General features: G+C 51.1%; 1 protein-coding gene across 3 annotated transcripts in view; it reads left to right on the top strand.

Annotated features, from left to right (window-relative positions):
- The window catches only part of PPARD (peroxisome proliferator activated receptor delta), an 83540-nt gene extending 67357 nt beyond the window's left edge, over positions 1–16183 (top strand). For 2 of the 3 annotated variants that reach the window (XM_047101218.1, XM_047101219.1), the window contains 5 exons: positions 9067–9290; positions 10661–10799; positions 12212–12414; positions 12592–13042; positions 14063–16183. In XM_047101218.1, the coding sequence (XP_046957174.1) occupies positions 9067–9290; positions 10661–10799; positions 12212–12414; positions 12592–13042; positions 14063–14310 (1265 nt within the window). In that variant the 3' untranslated portion in view covers positions 14311–16183. The remainder of the gene's footprint in view (positions 1–9066; positions 9291–10660; positions 10800–12211; positions 12415–12591; positions 13043–14062) is intronic. The other variant, XM_047101220.1, reaches the window with a different exon arrangement.
- The last annotated feature ends 5274 nt before the right edge of the window (positions 16184–21457 follow it).

Raw genomic sequence — 21457 nt, 5'->3', positions numbered from 1 at the left:
CTCCTTCTCCCTCCACATAAGTGCCAACACATTCAGTTGATTCTTGCTCCCTTCCCTCAGAGGGAACTCGGTGTCATGAGAGGATGTACTTCCAGGAGGGGACATCCTGATTTTGCTACTGGTTTCCGCTGAAGGAGATCCTGACCACAGGTGGTGGTGATTCAGGGTGGAGGAGTAGGCCCACCTCACAAGGATGGAGTCTGGAGCCCATCTCTGCGTGGAGAAGAGGTAGATGGTGTCAGAGTTGGGGCAGGGGCTGTTGAGGTAGAACAGGTTCCTGCCTAGCCTGTAGCTAAGAAAGGCCCAAATCCTTGAGCCACACTGTTTTGAACCTGCAAAATGAGTCCCTGGATTTTGCAGCGCTTCTTCCTCTTCCGGGCACGTGGCGGGGGTAAGGGAAAGGCCATTATCCCATCCCTCTGAGCCCACCCACATACCCAGGAGTGACCAAAGTGGGCTTGGTGTGATTTCAGGCCTTAGGAGAAAGTATCCCCCAAACCCCACGGTAACCTATTCCCTGTGTGTTGGCTGGTGACTGGGATGAAGTTAGAGGCCGAGCCTTTCTCAGAAAAGGAATAGCTAACCAGAGGTGATCGGTCACTTAGTGCTAATAGCATGTACTGTTCTGAAATTGAGATGGGCAAGGAAGGTTAGGAAGCAGGAGGAAGACACCAGGGGCTAAGAATGAGCAAACTACGTCACTGAGGAAGAGTGAAAAGTGAAGAAAAGGCCATGGGATTTGTGGCCTCACCACCCAGCCTGGCCCACCCTATCCCCACATCTGGGGCCAGGCACACAGAAGTAATGACCTGTCCTGGAGTTTCCTACACAGCCTTGTGGGACCATATCCTCACATGATACTGCTGTTCACGTACAGATCAGAGTACAGTGCCTGCATGCCCAGGCAGGGCGAGTGGGCAAGATGATGGCATCTCGGGAAGCTTTATCCATGGGATTAGGGTACGCAGGGAGATGTCTGGGGGAAAATTTGCCCAACCGCCCTTGCGGTGCTATGTATGATGTGGTATTTAATATATTCCATTTATCAATAAATCGATGAAGGAGAGATAGGAAGACTTCCTTGCTCAGGATTTGAAACAGGAGGGGGTTGTTTAACATAATCATAATGTGTTAAAGCCATAGTACAAAAAATGTTCCCACAAATTCTATAAGGCAAACAACCGAAAAATAGAAACAGGCAGTTCATGGTAGGACAAATACAGCTGGCCAGAAAACAAAATGTTTTTCAGTCTACTCATTAATCAAAGAAGATATCTTCAAGATAAAATGTCATTTAGCCTGTCAGATTAGCAAAGAGAACCGTTTTGGCCAGAGGGGGAAGACATGGCCCTCCAGCTAAGAGGGTGGAGGGCAGTTTGGCTACGCAGGCCAACACTTTTTACATTCCTTTGGCCCTGCAGTTCCCCTCCTAGGAATGTATCCCATGTAAATACCCGCGCAGAACACACAGAGATTTCCACACTTATTTACTGCAGCGCTGCTCATAGAAGCAAAAAATTGGCAAGCTCCCATCGTAGGGAATTGGTTATATAAACTGTGGTAGAGCCATACTGTGGAATGCGGTGTAGTCATTAACAAGGATAGGGTAGGTCTGAATACACTGACGGGAAAAACAGCTCCTGACAAATTGGGGATCCCATTGCTTAAAAATCTTTTAAGTATCGAGGCACCTGGGTGGCTCAGTCGGTCAAGCGTCTAACTCTTGATTTCAATTCAGATCATGATCTCACGGCTCGTGGGTTTGACCCCTACAAGTTTAAATAAACTTAAAAAAAAAAATCTTTAAGTATCATGGAAGGCACTAGAAGAGTATACACACAAAGGACTATGCCATTAACTCAAAGGAGTAGGATCTTTGGTACATGCTATTATGTATCATTTTCAAATCTACAGTACTCTCCTAATTTAAGACGCAAATGCATTGCTTTTCTTTAACAGGTTAAAGTAATTTGGGGGCACCTGGATGGTTCAGTCGGTTGAACGTCTGACTCTTGATTTCGGCTCAGGTCATGGTCCCAGGGTTGTGGGATCAAGTCCCAATTTGGGTTCTGAGCTGACAGTGCAGAACCTGCTTGAGATTCTCTCTGTCTGTCTGTCTGTCTGTCTCTCTCTCTCTCTCTCTTTACCCCTTCCTGTTCATGCATTCTCTCTCTGTCAAAATAAATAAACATTAAAAACAAAAAGTTAAAGTAGTTTTGTTTCCCAAAAAAGGCCAGCAGGTGAAAGGCCCTGGAAGAAAGAGCCTCACCTTGGGGAGCCAGAGCAGGGATCTCAAGTCTGTGTGATTATGAGCTGTGGCTTTTGCTGGTGACTTCACTTCTCCAATCTCAGTCTTCACTTCTCCAATCTCAGTCTTTACTTTTACATTTTATTTTTATTTATTTTGAGGGAGAGATAGAGAGCAAGCAGGGGAGGGGCAGAGAGAGAGAGAGGGAGATAGAATTCCAAGCAGGCTCCACACTGTCAGTGCAGAGCCCAATGTGGGGCTTGAACTCATGAACTGTGAGATCATGACCTGAGCTGAAATCAAGACCTGGACGATTAACCGACTGAGCCACCCACGCACCCCTCAGTCTCTACCTTTAAAGTGTGCCCACCTCAAGGGCTAGCTGGGTAAGGTTCTCTGCCATGAGTCTATGACTTTGGCCTCTGGAGTCCCCTCAGGAATTCAAGAGGATGGGACACAGCCTCAAGCCCTGAAACAGAAGGAAGATCACACAGTTTGCTTCTCTTCTGACCCTTCAGAGGTTCTGCACTGATTCTGCGTCTATACCGAGCTCAACACCTGAGAAGGCAGGCAGGACGGGCCTGTGATGAAGAAACTCCTATGCCTAGTGTCCCCCTGCTGGGTCATGGCAAGGGTTGCTGTCCCCTCCTGCTTTAGTGATGGGCATCCCAGCCACACCCTAGAAGGAAGTCAGGGGTCTTCATGTGGGGATGGAGCTGAGAAAGATCAGGCGTCCTTCCTCCTGGCCTGGGCACCTCCTCTCTCAGCAAGTATGTGGTGGGTGTCCAGGCAGGGGCTGGCTGTGCAGTTGAGGACAAGGCTGTGCAGCAGCCCTGAGAAGCCCACTGTGCAAGTGAACAGGACAACAGAAGTAAGGAGGCTGCTTAGTACCCCAGCTCCAGAGTCCCACAGAATTGGCCCTGACACTTCAGAAGCTATTTACCTATGGGGCTCTGCCAGCAAAGGTAACAGTGTTGGCCCCTCCTGGCCACTCTCACGGGTATGACAACAGCATACCTGCAGTGATGGAAACTAGATATGCGTGAGAACCTTCATCCATACATAAATGATGTGAATAAGGTCAGTAGTGTCTGTTTGCTGAACTTGTAATCCAAGATGGTACAACTGATAGTTCGTTCACTCTCTGGGAGTTGGGCTTAGTGTTTACTCTGAGTCCAAACATTTGAATAATGACACGATGTCATCCTCAGCAGTGACATGTCTCATCATTTATCATAATCATGAATTACTGATTTAATAGTAATGAACATATACATGCTTATGGGAAGTCATAGAGTACAATAAGAGCTCAGCCCAAGGGATTGGATGGTTTTAGGTTCCAGGTCTTACTCTGCTGCTGTATTAGTCGGGGTTCTCTAGAGAAACAGAACCAATAGGATGTGTGCATACATAGAAAGAGAGGGAGTGTGTGTGTGTGTTTAAGGAACTGGCTCACACCATTGTGAGGGCTCGCAAGTTGAAAATCTGCAGGACAGGCCACCAGACAAGAGACCCAGGGAAGTTAATGCCGTAGCTCGGGTTTGAAGGCAGTCCCGAGGCAGAATTTCTTCTTTCTTAGGGAGGCCTCAGTCTTTTTTCATAAGGCCTTCAACTAATTGGCTGAGGCCTACTTACATTATGGAAAGTCATGATTTAAATGTTAATCACATCTAAGGGCGCCTGGGTGGCTCAGTCATTTGACTCAGTTTTGGCTCAGGTCATCATCTCAGTTTCATGAGTTTGAGCCCCACTTTGGGTTCTGCGCTGGCAGCTCAGAGCCTGCTTGGGAATCTCTCTCTCTCTCTCTCTCTCTCTCTCTCTCTCAGCCCCTCCCCACTCATTCTGTCTCTCTGTCAAAATAAATAAACTTAAAAAAATTAAATTAAAACTTTAATCACATCTAAAAAATACTTTCACAGCAACATCTAGACTGGTGTTTGATCAGAAACTGGGTACCATGGGTATCATGGCCTGGCCAAGAGGACATGTAAAATTAATGATCTGGTTAATGCCACTGTCAGCATGTTACTTAAGCTTCTGAACCTCACTTTCCTCGCCTATAAAAGGATAAGTAGACCTGCTTGAAGGGTTATTTAAGATTCACATGAGATTAATGGTACAATGTATCCAGCAGAGCACCTGGTACACAGTAGGCGTGCCCAAAAAAAGAGCTGTTATTCATATAGATACAGTCTTTACAGGGCAGTCAGGTTTAGGTTCAAGTCCTGGTCCCACCGTGTATTAGGTGACCTTGGGCAGATCCCTTAACCTCATCTGAAATGGGGTCAGTTCTGTCTTCCAAGGTGATATGAAATGATACTAACAAGCTCTTAGTGGGGGGCTGATAAATGCTGGTTCTTTCCCCCTCCCCTCCTGTGGTAGAGGTGGAGGTAGACCCTCAGAAGATGTTTGGGAGGTCAGGCAGGGTGCGGCTGGAGTGGAAGTTCAGAGGCGGGGGCTCAGGGCCCACATGATGGCCATCAGGTGAGCAAGTACGTTTCCTGAGAACAGAGGAGGAGCCGGAGGAGGGCTGTGCTGCGCTGGCTTGGGAGAGTGGCCCGCTGTGCAGGCAGGCGGCCCTCGGAATGGCATGCCCTAATGGCTCCACCCAGCATTCTTGAGGGACACCAAGGCTGGGACTCCTGGTATGGGAGGGCCTCTCGGAACCCTATGGCTCATGGTGAGGCTGTGGGGCCTTCAGAACCTGGTCCCTAGAACACGGAGCATTCTGCCATCATTACTTTTAGGTAGGGTGGTGATTCAAGGATAAACCCTTAAGCCAGGTGGTCAACCAGGAAGAAACCAAATTCTTTATCTTTTATCTTTAGAAAACCCACTCCCGAGGGGCGCCTGGGTGGCTCAGTCGGTTAAGTGTCCGACTTCAGCTCAGGTCACGATCTCGCCGTCCGTGAGTTTGGGCCCCGCGTCGGGCTCTGGGCTGACGGCTCAGAGCCTGGAGCCTGCTTCCCATTCTGTGTCCCCCCCCTCTCTGCCCCTCCCCTGTTCATGCTCTGTCTCTGTCTCAAAAATAAATAAATGTAAAAAAAAAAATTTAAAAAAAAAAAAAAAAAAGAAAAGAAAACCCACTCCCGAATCACCACCACTTCAGTAGCCCTGGTACACATGCACGCTGCCACAAAACCTCCCCCTGGAGAATGCATATGCTTTTGCCCACCCTAGCCCCTCATCTCCTCTGCCTCTTGGGTCAGTTTTTTTGTTCTCTTATTCCCCTCAAATGGGCAGTGGGTGCCTGTGTGTCACTAGCCTGCTACCACCAAGCCTCGCTGACTGCTTTCAAGTTCTGCAGCCTGTGCCTGTTCACCACCTGGGGGCAGGACATCCATCTCCCAGGCCCTGACACCGCCCTGGGCCTGTTTCTCCACAGTCGCCATTTGCAGCACTTCCCTTGGGATGCACACCCAGGGTCTCTCCTCAGGACCAGAGCTCAGGTGGTTTTGGTGGCTAGTAGGGCTTGAGCAGCTTGGCGTCTCCCAGGTGATCCTGATGCCCCTGGGCCAAGGGCCGGTGGCAGGCCAGGGGAAGTGAGACGCTTGGTCTTGGCCTGGGGCCTCTCCGGGTCTCATAAGCAGAGACGCTCCCCTCCCCCGCAACCTTGGATTTCTGTGAAGCTGTGGGTGAAGGGGTACAATCAGCCAGAAAGAGGAAGGTCCCTGCCTGTGTGGGGTACACAGCTTGGAGAGGGCAGAATTGCAGCTTGCTGACGGGCATCCTCCTAACTTAACACTGATAGTTCCGTGCCTCTTCCAAGTTCTAGGCCTTTTGTCTGTGGTAGTTCCATTACTTTTCACCATGACTCTCAGATAGATATGCCTGTCATCTCTCTTTTACCGAGGAGGAAACTGAGGCCCAGAAGGCAGAGCTGGATTTTGAGCCCAAGACACCAATTTGATCTCAGACCACATGGCTCCTGAGTCACATTCTTAACTCTCAAGCCTGCTGTTCCTGAGCATCTGGAAGCTGTTTGGAGGTCTTCCAAAGCTCTCATTTTTTTTTAATTATTATTTTTTTAAATTTATGTATTTATTTTGAGAGGGAGGGAGGGAGGGAGAGAGAAGGAGCAGGGGAGGGGCAGCAAGAGGGAGGAACAGAGGATCTAAAGTGGGCTCTGTGCTGACAGCAGAGAGCTCGATGCAGGGCTTGAACTCATGACCTGTAAGATCATGACCTGAGGGGCGCCTGGGTGGCGCAGTCGGTTAGGCGTCCGACTTCAGCCAGGTCACGATCTCGCGGTCCGTGAGTTCGAGCCCCGCGTCAGGCTCTGGGCTGATGGCTCAGAGCCTGGAGCCTGTTTCCGATTCTGTGTCTCCCTCTCTCTCTGCCCCTCCCCTGTTCATGCTTTGTCTCTCTCTGTCCCCCAAAAAAATAAATAAACGTTGAAAAAAAATTAAAAAAAAAAAAAAAAAAAAAAAGATCATGACCTGAGCTGAAGTCAGACTCTTAACCAACTGAGCCACCCAGGCGCCCCCAAAGCTCTCACCTTTGAGCCCAGAGGGAAGCAATCTCCCTGACAGTCTCATGTCTGAGTGGTGGCTCCTTCACAGTCCTGTGTCATCTGCCTGCCCCTCGGCCAGTGATGCCACTCGCCATGTTGTGTTCCAGTTTTCTTACCTCATTCTTACCTGAGCTAGTCCAGGGCAGGGTCCGATCCCACCCTGCACACAGCTGGTGCTCATCACATGTCTGTTGAATGAAAAGAGAGGGTGGCATTGCAGTACAAATGACCAGACACCTGCCCAGCCTCCAGGGTCACGAGGGAAAACAAGGAAGGCACCACCCAAGAGGTTGGTTACTGTGGACAAGACTCGGTGGTGGAGGTGGGCTTTGAGACCCAAAGACAACGTGATTAGAGATGTCCCAAGTCTAGCAGAGGAGGCAGACGTGTCAGCCACAAAAACAACACTGCTTACAAGAAGTGACACAAAGTGAGCACGCATACAGACCACACAGATCAGAGGAGGAAGTGCCGGAAACCCTTCTGCCTGGCATCTGCGCAGGTCTCGTTTTCTCCCAACAATTCGCCCTGTGAGTTCTCCTGCCCTATTAAAATGCCTCTAGGAGTGGTGGATATTGCCCAGCTCCTCCAGCCAGTTGGCGCTGAGCTCAGGATGCCCAGGGACCTTAAGGACCGCTTATTCCAGAGTCACTGAGTGCCGGCTCCCCATCCAGCAGCACCCTGGTGGCAGAGCTCCTGTGCCGTGGCCCTTATGTTCTGGTGGAGGGCGCCCAACACTGAGTAAACACACGTAGTCTGTCGTGTGGTGACAAAAGGCCAGGAAGAAAACCAAAGTGGCTTTGCCCTCCACGGCTGGAGGCTCCCCTACAGCCCTGTGCCCAGGAGAGGAAGGGAGCCCACTCGCCCCCATCTGTGGGCTGAGGTGGGTGCTTCCACCCCGTGGAATGACAGAAGGTTAGGAGCTAAGTCTCTGGGACAGGACAAGCCATTTTAGGAACCAGGGACTTGTGTCATCCCTGCCCTTGTGTCACCAGCCCAGGATCGCAGCAGGCCGCTCGGTCCTCCCTGCTGGGGTCTGGTCTGGTGCTTGTGTGCCCCTCCCTGTGGCCGAGATGGGGTCTAGCTGAAGGCTCTTCTGCTGTCACTCCTAGGACCTGAGGGAGAGCTGAGGAAGGTGTGGGAAGAGTGGAGTGCACCTTGGTCTGGGAGGGTGGTTACTCCATGGGAGGGAAATCAAGATATGTTGTGGAGTGGCCTAAATCTGTATTACGTAGAGGTAGGAACAGCAGCCTGGGTAATGTTAAATCTGGGCTCATCTCCATGGTCTGAGTCTCCCTAAGGTACCATCCTGCTCTGAGCCACTGCTTCTGCGGTCTGGGGATTTGGCCTGTGCCGCCGATGAGGTTGCTTGGTCATCAGGAAAGAGAGCAGAGAATAGACCAGATTGGCAGGCCAGATGGCACGTGGAGCCATGCAGCTGGCCATGGGCTGGGAGACTGGGGCTCGGGGCACGTCCCTTTTCCCCGGGAAGGGTTTGTTTCTGAGTGCCCAAGGGAGAGATTCAGAAGGGACTCCCGGAAATTCTTACTAAGTCATCTGGCAGCACATACACCCTGAAGTCATTGCCACGGCCGAGTGCTTTCCGCGCTTACACTCACAACGCCTGGTTCGAACATCTTGTACATTTAATAGAAAAAAACTTGGGGAAGTTCAGTATGCTTCCCAGTCAACATGGCTGATACCTGCATTCTTTGTACTTGAACAAGAAGTTTTGTGAGAATGAATCTGAGCTTCTTGAGTGATCCTTTACAACATCTCCAGAGTCCACGCAGGAATCACATTTCCCAGCAGAGGGGGGTGAAGGGCAGCTCTGCAGGGGTCTGCACTAATTCAGTGTCCACAAAACACATTTCACACAACCCCACGTGGCCCACACAGTGGAGCCTCTTAAGCTAAGAGAGCTACTTCCCAAGGATGGTCTAAAAAAATTCTGTCTGCTTCCTCCCTCTTGCTCCTTTCTTCCCAAAACATAGTCGCTTCTCCCAACACACAGTCACACGCACACACCCTCTGTCTCCTCCCCAGCGGTGAGCTCCGCCCAGGAATGCTCTGACTTACCCTGGAGAGTAGAGCTGCCATTTCCCAAACGCCTGCTGTATGTCAGATCTGGGGAAACGCTTTGGAAACTTTTTGCCATCCTCCTAGAGAAGCCCCACGTTCTAGATGAAGAAAGCAATCCTCAGAGAGGTTGACTCCTTGAGGCACATAGCCTTCAAGTGTCTGAGCTGAGGGCTGTGTGATTCAGAAACATGGGCTCTTCCCACCGCCTGCTCTGCCCCCACAGGCTCTGTCCACCTCCCCTGGCCCCAGTCCTGGCAGCGTGTGAAGCCACCCCTATGTTGTGTGTCTGCAGACCTCTCCCAGAGCTCCTCACCACCCTCGCTGCTGGACCAGTTGCAGATGGGCTGTGACGGGACCTCGTGTGGCAGCCTCAACATGGAGTGCCGTGTGTGCGGGGACAAGGCATCAGGCTTCCACTACGGTGTTCACGCATGTGAGGGGTGCAAGGTAGGGGCCATGGCGAGTGGGGGCTGGCAGTCGGGGCTGTGATTACATGGTGAGTTGAGCTGCCAGAGAGGCTGGGCCCTGACAGTGCCCCCAGTGGAATTCCCACCTGGGAGGCAGCCAGGCCCTTGGGCCCATTCCAGGCCTCCACTCTGGGTCCTGCTGGTCCCTCGTCAGGCCTGCCCTGCTGGGCGCCACCCCAGCCGCTCACATGGGCTGTCTGGCTGCTGGCACCCCTGGGGACACAGCTGTAGAAGACCAGCAGGACAAAATGAGGGTCTTGGGCTGAACCATCTCCTGACATCAGAGCTTCCAGCATGTCAAGGCCTGAAAGGGGCTCTTTGACATTTCTTTTTCCAGTCGTGCTTTTGGGATTGTCCTCCCAACTGCACACCCATCAAAATGTCACATATATGTTTTTAAGTTTATTTATTTATTTTGAGAGAGAGAACGAGAGCAAGTGAGCACCAGCAGGGGAGTGGCAGAGAGAGAGAGAGGAAGAGAGAGAATCCCAAGCAGGCTCGGCACTGTCAGCACAGAGCCTGACTCGGGGCTCGAACTCACGAACCATGAGATCATAACCTGAGCCGAAATTTAAGAGTCAGATGCTCCACTGACTGAGCCACCCAGGCACCCCTCACATTCCATTTTATTAAACCACTGCCTGGAAAATACACAGAACCAGATACATTTATGAATAAATCAGGTTATCCAGGATACAATTTTATGTTACCAAACTAACAAAGAAGCATGTAAAATAAATAAGGAATGTCCCGAAGTTTGCTTGGGATTCTCTCTCTCTCTCTCTCTCTCTCTCTCTCTGCCTTACTCTCTGCCCCTCCCCTGCTCTCCTTCTCTGTGTGTGTGTCTCTCTCCCTCTCTCAAAAATAAGCATTTAGGGGCGCCTGGGTGGCGCAGTCGGTTAAGCGTCCGACTTCAGCCAGGTCACGATCTCGCGGTCCGTGAGTTCGAGCCCCGCGTCAGGCTCTGGGCTGATGGCTCAGAGCCTGGAGCCTGCTTCCGATTCTGTGTCTCCCTCTCTCTCTGCCCCTCCCCCGTTCATGCTCTGTCTCTCTCTGTCCCCAAAATAAATAAACATTAAAAAAAAAATTAAAAAAAAAAAAAATAAGCATTTAAAAAAATTTGTAATAAATAATTAAGATATATAAATATATATTTCAAAAGTTTTCGAGTTATTTATTTTCCTTCTCCCTCTCCCCTCCAAAAAAATTTCCCTGCATTACTTCCAGAGCTCAGGGATTTTTACATCCTTACACGTAACTGGGGCCCCTGACGTAACTCATTGGGCAGAGCAGGATTCCCAACTTTCTCCCTTTCTCATGGCTTCTCCTCACCTCCTCACCGTCCCTCAGGGCTTCTTCCGTCGGACGATCCGCATGAAGCTGGAATATGAGAAGTGTGAGCGGATCTGCAAGATCCAGAAGAAGAACCGCAACAAGTGCCAGTACTGTCGCTTCCAGAAATGTGTGGCCCTGGGCATGTCGCATAATGGTGAGAGCCGACCCAGGCAAGGCACAGGGGGTGCTGGCTCCCTCCACACAGCCTGGAACCAGGCTCCCGGGAGCCCAGAAAGGGAGTGCCCTCAGAGCAGTGCCTGGCACGCAGCAGGCACTGCACACGTGTCACAGTACCAGCCGGCCTAAGACCTGCCTTCCCCAGGCTGCTCAGTGCCCACGTGGGTCTCGGGTCCCAGGTCCCGGGTCCCGGGCAGTCACCACCTCTCAGTACCTGAGGCTTAGCCTCTGTGGCCCAGAAGGGAACTGGGAACCGACCCCAGCTCCAGTAGTGTTGGAAACATCACTCCTAGAACCTCAAGCCTGTCTCAGATGGCCTGACAGAGTGTGAAAAGCCACTGCCAAAGCCTGGGATCACCTCAGCCCTTCTTGGTTATCGAAGGCGGGCAGGAGCCAGCAAGTGACCATATGTGTCAGCTGCCAGAAGCCAGGCAGGAATTTCCTGGAGGCCGGCCACTCCTGGGAGTCAGAGCCTGCCCTGCACGCCAGGCCTCCCTCAGTCTTGTCTTCAGACCCCATACAGTAGGATTTTGCAGCCCACATGCCCCCTCTTTGCCTATCTGGGTCACCCACCCCCAGGGGACAAGGGGGAGCCTTCTTGTTTAAAGGTCTTCACCCACAGCTACCCTCTCTTACATTTTAGATGGTGGCAGGACCCAAGCCCTCCATCTGAAACATTTCCTAGGTGCTGGGGCCTGGCACGTCTGGGGTTTGATCCCTCCCCTCAGTCTGTAAATGCCTGGGCTCCATTGCTTGGGTGGGCTGAGGGGATTTCTTAGGAGATCCCAGGGCCAACTCCATTCTTCTCACCTTTTCTTTTAGAGAAGCCAGATTTGTATCCTGTTCCATCGCTAATGACTAGTTTTTGAGTGCTTACCGTGTGAACATTCTTATTTAATTGTTTTGAAGCTGCCTTCTTAGCACAGCGGGCAGCACGTCAGTCTCACGACTGTTTTGACAATCCAGTGAGGTTGAAGTATTGGCCCATTTTTCTTATGAATAAAGGTGAAATAGCCTGCCTTAAGTCACATGGCTAGTAAGCTGCCAAGCTGGAACTCGAGTACAGGCCTTTGACACCAGAGACCGTCTTCCTACCTGTCACACTGCACCGCCTTCCAGCCACAGTGGCTCAGTCAACTCCATGAGTTAGAGCCCTTGTGTGCCGGGCAATGTGAACAAGACAGAATCCCTGTCCCCTCGGAGCTTACATTCCGGAGGAGTTCCCCAACATGTCCAGCGTTGTGGCTCTAGAGCTTCTGAGGGTCCTGAGGTCAAAAAGTATGTTTCCATTTTGACCCACGTAGCTGTAGTGGGACAAGGAGGTCAGAGGTGCTAGCCCCTGCCTGGGCTCCTCGATGACCTCTCCCTCACCCCCACCCCACAATACAGCCATTCGCTTTGGCCGGATGCCAGAGGCCGAGAAGAGGAAGCTGGTGGCAGGGCTGACAGCAAGCGAGGGGAATCAGCACAACCCGCAGGTGGCCGACCTGAAGGCCTTCTCCAAGCACATCTACAACGCCTACCTGAAAAACTTCAACATGACCAAAAAGAAGGCCCGCGGCATCCTCACCGGCAAGGCCAGTCACACGGCGGTGAGTGTCACTGCTCGGCCTGGCGGTCCCAGGCTCTGGGCCCTGCTGCCACCTGCCTGACTTCTGGGAGAACCGGGCCTCCTCCCTCCCCTAACTTCATGGTACAGGCAGGGGGTCTGGGGAGCATATGGGCGGGGGTCCCCCAAGGCCTGGCCTCTAACGGGGCCTGGTTTTCAGCCCTTTGTGATCCACGACATCGAGACATTGTGGCAAGCAGAGAAGGGCCTGGTGTGGAAGCAGCTGGTGAACGGCCTGCCACCCTACAAGGAGATCAGCGTGCATGTCTTCTACCGCTGCCAGTGCACCACAGTAGAGACTGTGCGTGAGCTCACCGAGTTCGCCAAGAGCATACCCAGCTTCAGCAACCTCTTCCTCAACGACCAGGTGACACTTCTCAAGTATGGTGTGCATGAGGCCATCTTTGCCATGCTGGCCTCCATTGTCAACAAGGACGGCTTGCTGGTGGCCAACGGCACTGGTTTTGTCACCCGTGAGTTCCTGCGAAGCCTCCGAAAGCCCTTCAGTGACATCATCGAGCCCAAGTTTGAGTTTGCTGTCAAGTTCAATGCCCTGGAACTTGATGACAGTGACCTGGCTCTCTTCATTGCGGCCATCATTCTTTGTGGAGGTAAGTGAGGGTGGGGCAGGTAGGCCTGCCCCACACACCCAGCCCTTCTGGGGGTTGGGCCCTCACTGCAGGGCGCCAAGCCTAAGCTGGAGCAGCATGGGGAAGTGTCCATGTGATGATGGCAGTGGAACACACGAGGCACTAACTGTACGTGGAGGACCGGCTCTGTCTTATAGGTGGAGAGGAGACAGAAAAAAGACTGAAAAGGAATGTGCCAATATGTTAATGGGAATTATTTCCTTTTTTTTTTTTTGAAGTTTATGTATTTACTTTGAGAGAGAGAAAGAGAGCGAGCGGGTCGGGGCAGAGAGAGAGAGGGAGAGAGAACCCCAAGCAGGCTCGGTGCTGTCAGTGTGGAGCCCGATGCGAGGCTCGAACTCACGAACCATGAGATCATGACCTGAGCCAAAATCAAGAGTTGGACGCTTAACCGACTGGGCCACCCAGGTGCCCCTTAATGGGGATTATTTCTGATGGTAGAGAAATTTTCCATCCTTGGCCTGCGTTTTTCAGATTCCAATACAATAGATACAGTACTCATGCTAACAGTGCCACAGAACTTACTTCATGCCAGGTACTGTTCTGTTTCCTAGAGTATAACTCATTTGATCCTCACAACAACCCTGTGCAGAAGGTGCTTCTGTTACCCCATTTTACAGGTGAGGAAACTGAAGTCAGAGAGGCTGAGTGGCCTGCCCATAGCCTCATCGCTAGTCTGTGGTAGCGATGGGAGTTGAATCCAGGCAGCGAGTCTCTTAACCCTGATAGGATACTGCCTTTTTCAGAAGAAAAAACAAAAAAGCAAAGGAGATGGGCCAGGACCCGGGGTGGAGACACTAGAATACTCAGTGGGGCAGTCACCAACAGGCCAGGGCTTGGGTCCATCACAGCAATAGGTCTGCTGTCCCCCGGGCCGAGTCACCCACACAGGGTAGGGTAGAGGTAAGGGAGCTCCTCTGACCCCGTTATGTCCCCATGCATGCCTGCCCCCTCCCACACCTCTGCCCTGTGTCCCCACAGACCGGCCAGGCCTCATAAACGTTCCCCAGGTGGAGGCCATCCAGGACACCATCCTGCGTGCCCTCGAGTTCCACCTGCAGGCCAACCACCCCTACGCCCAGTACCTCTTCCCCAAGCTGCTGCAGAAGATGGCCGACCTGCGGCAGCTGGTCACCGAGCACGCCCAGATGATGCAGCGCATCAAGAAGACCGAGACGGAGACCTCACTGCACCCGCTGCTCCAGGAGATCTACAAGGACATGTACTGAGGGGGTGCGCCTGGGGCCTCCAGGGGCAGGCGGACAGAGCAGGGATAGGCACCACCCACGGGACTTTTCCGGAGAGCAGCCCTGAGCGCCGGCGCCGCTTGGCACCACACCGCACCCAGAGTCGCACCGGGAGCCGTGGAATCCCATCCTGCGCTCAGACACGCGGTCTCTCGCCCCTGCTCTGCTCCCTGCGCTCCCTTCTTCCTCGTGCTCAGTCTCAGTCCCTCTTTCTTCTCTAATTTCCTTGCGCTCCCTCTGTTCCTTTCTCTCTGTAGGTTTGCCTCTTCCTCACTCCCTCCCTCCCCTTCTCTCTCCCCATCCCTGTGTCTGTCCCTCCTTTTGTGAGACAGTTTGTGTTACTTCACCAGCAGCATGGAACGGGTCCTCTGCCTTTGTCCGCCCCGTCCCCTGTCCCCCAAGGAGCAGGAGGAATGGGCCTGCCCTCTGTACCAACAGTCACCTGCAGGGGTAGGGGCCTCACTTCTCCTGTCTTCACAGCAAAGGATTTGGGCCATCCAAAGAAACACTAAGTTCTCTGGGCCAGGCTTCCTGGGGAAGCCACGCAGGGCCTGGGCTGACTGCAGCAACAGCCCGAGTCACCGAGTCACTCCCCCAGACTATCACCGCCCTCCCCTACCCAGCCAACCCCTCTCCAGCAGCACGTCCCAGCCCCACTGATACCAATACCCTCTCTGTTCTTCTTTTCACCAGTCTTCCAGGTCAGTGTCACTGATGGTCCCCTGCGCTGGCCGCTGGGGGACACCCCCAGCCTGGAAGGAGGTGGGCGTCCCTCCAGGTGGGACCCCCACTGAAGAGGAGCAAGCCTCGAGGGAGGCAGAGGTTGGCAGGGAAGGCAGCAGGCGGTGTACTTAATTCTGACCCCAGGCCTTGGTGTCATCGGCACCCACCCCCCTACTCCCACTCTGCAGCAGCCACTGACCATGACTCCTGTTTCTCCACTCAGTGCCAGGACCCGGCCTCAGATGCATCCAGGAGCCCAGCTGAAGCCCACGCCCCCCCCCCCACACACACACACTCCCTGGAGCTGCCACTCCACACACACAAGCACTGACTCACTTTACCTGGTTCTACACCCTTTACCCTGCCCTCCCTTCCCTGAGACAGATGGGCTAGAGGGGCCTACAGGCGGATGGGCAGAGCTGGGCCAGATCCCTTGGTGGCCAGGGGTCAGCTGAGCCAGCCCAGCACCTGCTCATGTGTGACTGCTCAGTGTGACGTCCATTCATCCCAACAGTTCTGCCGCCTTCCCCTTCCCGTGTTTGGCCTGGCTAGTCACTGACCCTGTGCAGTTTCTGGTGACCAGAGACCTTGCCAGGCCCAGTCCCGCTCCTCCCACGTGAAGCACTAAGCCTGGGAAGAGGGGCTGAAGCCCAGCTTGGATGCTGTGTCTGAGCAGGAAGGCCGAGAGCCCACCCAGGCTGCTTCTTCAGGAAAGAGACTGGCCTGGAAGGGCGAGGGACTTGGTGAGGGTCTATGAGAAAGGTTGGGGAAGGCCTGAGGCCAGAGCCCAGGCTTCCTGGGTCCCGTCCATCTGCCCCTGCCTTCCATGCCCTGAGCTCATTCTCTACTGACAAGATACTTCCCTCTCCCACCCCCACCCTCGGCTGACCAAGGATTGGGGTTGGGGTGCTCCCTTTGAGCCAGCGCTGTAAAGGGAGAGACGCTGTGCCTGACCCCCGGCCCCCACCCCCCACCCAGGTCTGGTGCTGAGGATATAGCTCTTCTCAGTGTCTGAACAATCTCCAAAATCGAAATGTATATTTTTGCTAGGAGCCCCAGCTTCCTGTGTTTTTAATATAAATAGTGTACACAGACTGACAGAACTTTAAATAAATGGGAATTAAATATTTAAGAGTTGATTTAGGCTGACTCAGTTATTTACGTGTTTTTCCCAGGCGGCTGACCAGACCCCTCCCCCTCCTCCATGTCCAGCGCACGAAGTGGGAAACTTGGCTGGGCAAGTGAGACTTTGGGGTACAGGCCAGGAGAGTTGATTCTGGCTTGTGAGAGCTGCCCATCTTTCCCCATCCCCCGCCCTGCCCACCATCCGTCAGTGAGCGGGGGCGGAGGAGCGAGAAGATGCCATCCCCGTCCTGCAAGGAACATCAGGGGTACCAGCGTGGGGTGGGGAGGCGGCAGAAAGGACACACACACCCCCTTGGTGTCACGGTACAAACCAGGGTGGTGTGAGGAGGGCCTGGGAGGGTCTCAGAAGGGCCTTGAGTGGTGTGTGGAAATGCAAAGCCAAAAACCTGTCGTTTGCTGTCCAGTTTTGACCACCCACACAAGCGACCATGACTTTCCTCAGCCGACACCCCAGTTTTCTCCTCTGCTTGCAGAGGTGCCATCTTCACAGAGGCCCCAGGAGCGCCCAGCCCTCAGCAGCCAGTGGGCTGGGCCGCCGTGAGGCCAGCTCGGTGCTTATCTAGCCAGGAAAGCAGACACCCCTAAGAATTTCAAAACGGGGAATTTACTACAGGAAGTTGTTACAAAAGCATTGGAAGGACTGAAAGATCAAAAGGGGGAAAGCGGAGGTCATCCAGACATCAGTAGCGGGGCAGACACTCTCACCCCCGGGGCCGTGTGGGAAATGGTATCATCTGGTGGCCAGCATCTCTCGAACCTCCACTGACACTGTAGAAACCAGGAGCCCGGAGCCAGCGATTAACTAGCACAAAGTGCAGACACCCGCTGGAGGGGAGCGGCCCCAGGAGGCTCAAGCTTATGGTGACGGTTAAGTGTGACACTTGCCTCCTGGTTTTCTCTGTTACTGGCCAGAGTGATCTGAACTGTCAAGTCCCATGAGGTTCATCTCAGCCAGGAGAGTGACAGTCTCAGGGGAACAGGAGGAAGTGAGGAGCAGGAAGAGGAATGCTTGGAACAGGGGCATCTCTGAAATTGATAGCCTTGCTTGCTGATCTGCTTGGTTTCTTTTTCTCACTTCCCTCTCCTTTCCCATACACTAGGCGGTAGAAAAATAGTTGAAGACTAGCTCAGCTGTTAAAGGCCAGTCCTCTTCCCAGGGCTAAAGAGGTAAGGACAGAGGATACCAAAAAACTAAATAACACTCAGTTCAGGGAGGAGAAGGTAAGTCTCAGTACCAGTTTTCTTTATTTTTGTAAGATTTTATTTTTAATGTAATCTTGACACCCAGTGGGTCTCAAACTTAGAACACCAAGATCAAGAGTCCCATGTTCTACCAACTGAGCCAACCAGGCACCCCACCAGCTTTCTATTGTTACCTGGCTTCTAGTGCTGTAAAGAGATAGCATCTCTTCGCTCTGGCACCTTATTATTGCTATCACTAAGTGATATTCTTTATTAAGCACCTATTTTGAGCCAGGCATTCTATATATATCACCTCTTAATTCTCACCACTACCCTAAGGTAAATACTATCACCTGCCCATTTTGCAGGTGAGGCACAATGAGAGATTAGCAAGTGTGGCTGGGGTCACTCAGCTAGAATGAGGCATACTGTTCCAGGGCCTTAGGCCATCTGCTTTTTACCTGTGAGCAAAACTTAGGGAGCAATAGTCACTCAGTCTCCTTTTAATGATGCTCAGGACAATAAGTGAATCAAATATTTAGACTAAAAGAGAAGAAAGCAACCTTAAGAGAATTAGAAGATACTATCGTTGTGATAGTTCTTTAAAACTTCTGAAATTATTTTTTTGAAAAAGAAAGAAAGAAAGGGGTGCTTTGGGTGGCTCAGCCAACTAAGCTCTTGATTTTGGCTGCGGTCATGATCTCATGGTTCCTGGGATCAAGCCCCATGTTAGGGGCTCTTGCACTGACAGTGTGGAGCCTGCTTGGGATTCTCTCTCTCCCTCTCTCTCTGCCCCTCCCCTACTCAAGCTCTCTCTCTCTCTCTCTCTCTCTCTCTCTCTCTCTCTCAAAATAAATAAATACGAAGGAGGGAAGGAAGAGAGAGAGAAAAAATACAAAGAGAGGGGTGCCTGGCTGACTCAGTCAGTGGAGCATGCGACTCTTAATCTCAGGGTCATGAATTTAAGCCCCACATTGGGTATGGAGCTTATAAGGAAGGAAGGAAGGAAGGAAGGAAGGAAGGAAGGAAGGAAGGAAGGAAGGTAGGAAGGGAGGGAAGGAAGGAAGAGAGAGGGAGGGAGGAAGAAGAAAGGAAGGAAGGAAGAAATGGGGTCTCAGGCTGGTAATATCCCTGGGGAGCCTGGAAGAAACATGCAAAACCTTTCTGGAGGACACATACTGGCAGTTGAGAATTCCCACAAAATTATAAAAATGAAGAAAATAATCCTGCATGAAAATATGTAGCCATAACAACCAGTGAAATTAGAACCCCCAGGACATCCAAAAATATAACTTGAATACATTATAAGAAATAAATAGGGGCGCCTGGGTGGCTCAGTTGGTTGAGTGTCCGACTTCAGCTCAGGTCATGATCTCACACTCTGTGAGTTCGAGCCCCGCATTGGGCTCTGTGCTGACGGCTTAGAGCCTGGAGCCCGCTTCAGATTCTGTGTCTCCCCCTCTCTCTACCCCTCCCCTGCTCATGCTCTGTCTCTCTCTGTCTCAAAAATAAATTAAAAAAAAAAAGTAAGTAAGTAAATAAATAAAGGCGCCTGCCTGGCTCTGTCAGGAGAGCATGCAACTCTTGATCTCAAGGTCATGAGTTTGAGCCCTACACTGGGAGTAGAGATTACATAAAAAAGTAAAATCACAAATAACTTTTATATTTTTAAAAAATACAAAGAAACGGGGCGCCTGGGTGGCTCAGTCGGTTAAGCGTCCGACTTTGGCTCAGGTCATGATCTCACGGTCTGTGAGTTCGAGCCCCGCGTCGGGCTCTGTGCTGACAGCTCAGAACCTGGAGCCTGTTTCAGATTCTGTGTCTCCCTCTGTCTCTGCCCCTTCCCTGTTCATGCTCTGTCTCTCTCTGTCTCAAAAATAAATAAACGTTAAAAAAAAAATTAAAAAATTAAAAATAAAAATACAAAGAAAAAAATCAACACTATAAGGAGCAGTTTGTTTTCTAAGAAAGAAATGAACATTGTATTTATTTTATTTTTATTTATTAGGGAGAGAGAGAATCCCAAGTAGGCTCCACACTCAACACAGAGCCCAACGTGGGGCTCCATCCCACAACCTGGGATCATGACCTGAGCAGAAATCAAGGACACTCAACCAACTGAGTCACCCAGACACCCCCAAGAAAAGGAACATTTTTTTTTAATGTTTATTTATTTTTCAGAGAGTGAGTGAGTGAGAGTGGGGGAGGGACAGAGAAAGAGGAAGACAGAGGATCTGAAGGGGGCTCTGCTGACAGCAGAGAGCCTGATGTGGAGCTTGAATTCATGAACTGCAAGATCATGACCTGAGCTAAAGTCAGACGCTTAACCAACTAAGCCCCCCAAAAAGAAACATTTTAAAAGAAATACCTGGAACTTCCAGGGGGAAAAAAGGGGGAAAAAAAAGAGTTAAGCAGAACAAAACAGGTCAGACACCATCAAAGAGATCATTTTTGCACCTCAAGAAGGATCTATGGAAATATCCCAGAAAATAGTATGGAAGACCAACATAGAAAATGTCGACAGAAAGAATAGCAGTACAAATTCTTATATGCTGAGAAGGGAATAGAAATTGGTATAATCCACTTGAAAAACCAGTTGGCAAAACCTAGAAAATCTAGGGGTGCCTGAAGAGCTCAGTCAGTTGAGCGTCTGACTTCGGCTTAGGTCATGGTCTCCTGGTTCATGGGTTTGAGTCTGGTGTTGGGCTCTGTGCTGACAGTTTGGAGCCTGGATCCTGCTTTGGATCCTCTGTCCCCCTCTCTGTCTCCCTCTCTGTCTAAAAAAAAAAAAAAAAAAAAAAAAAGCGAAAATGTGACTGTGCCTATGGAGGCTGTGGAGCTTCCAAGAGGTTCTACCGCCCAGAACCCAGGCACTAGCTTCCATGGCCGCTGGGCTCACAGCTGACTTCCTCTCAGGAAGGTGCTCTTGCTCAAAGGAGTTGCCTTGCCCAGGATAAGCACACCCCCAGGGGTAGCCTATAGCTAACACTGGGCTATGAAGCCAAGCTACTCTGAACTAGTTTCGTTTTTAATTTTTTTTAATGTATGTTTATTTTTGAGAGAGAGAGAGAGCACAAGCAGGGGAGGGGCAGAGAGAAAGAAGGAGACAGAATCTGAAACAGACCCCAGGCTCCGAGCTGTCAGTGGGGCAGAGCCCGACGTGGGGCTTGAACTCAGGAACAGCGAGATCATGACCTGAGCCGAAGTTGGACGCTTAACCAACTGAGCCACCCAGGCGTGCCAACCCTGAACTAGTTTGGGACAGCCTGAAGAATCACCCCAGCTCCAGAGTTGAGGCTTCTGTTGTAACTGCAATGCAGTTTAACTTCTCTCTATACCATCCTGCTTCTTTCCAATTCCTTACAGCTGTTGTACCAAAGAGCACTCCCTAGTGAGTGTCCTGCAAGTAAACCTCCAAATGTATTTACTGGAGAAGCCAACCTGACACACACCCTAAAGTGAGACCCTCTAAATTATACAGACTCCTATGCATTTTCACTGCAGCAATAACAAAAACTTGGAAACGAAATAGTGTTCATCAACAGGACAATGGATATACTTGATATATTTATACAATGTTTAAAAAAAAAAAGAACTTGGGACACCTGGGTGACTCAGTCAGTTAAGGGTCCGACTTCTTTGGCTCAGGTCATGATCTCGAGGTTCATGGGTTTTAGGCCTGTGTCAGGCTCTGTGCTGACACCTCAGAGCCTGCTTTGGATTCTGTGTCTCCCTCTCCCTCTGCCCCTCCTCCACTCACACTCTGTCTCTCTCTCTCTCTCTCTCTCTCTCTCAAAAATGAATAAACTTAAAAAAATTTTTTTAAAGAACTAGAAGAAACACATGGGGAAAGATTTTTATATAAAGTGGATAGACCAAAATGTATTGTATACACAAAGCTTTCTAGTTTTCATGCAGCATATACAAAACTTAGAGTCTATCAGATAAAAAATGAAAAATCTTACTATGTATACATCTTAAAATTTTCTTCCTGGGGCAAAAACCATAAAACACTTTAAGTCAACCATGTGAAAAAAGGTGTGGCATAATCAGAGAACTAGTTTCCTTAATAAATAAA

Source organism: Lynx rufus, unplaced genomic scaffold, assembly GCF_022079265.1.
Source record: "Lynx rufus isolate CCGP_SWC_20201006 ecotype Redwood Valley unplaced genomic scaffold, mLynRuf1.p SCAF_6, whole genome shotgun sequence".
Lineage (NCBI taxonomy): Eukaryota > Metazoa > Chordata > Mammalia > Carnivora > Felidae > Lynx > Lynx rufus.
The sequence above is the reverse complement of the archived record's forward strand: the minus strand, read 5'-3'. Positions and strand labels throughout refer to the sequence as shown.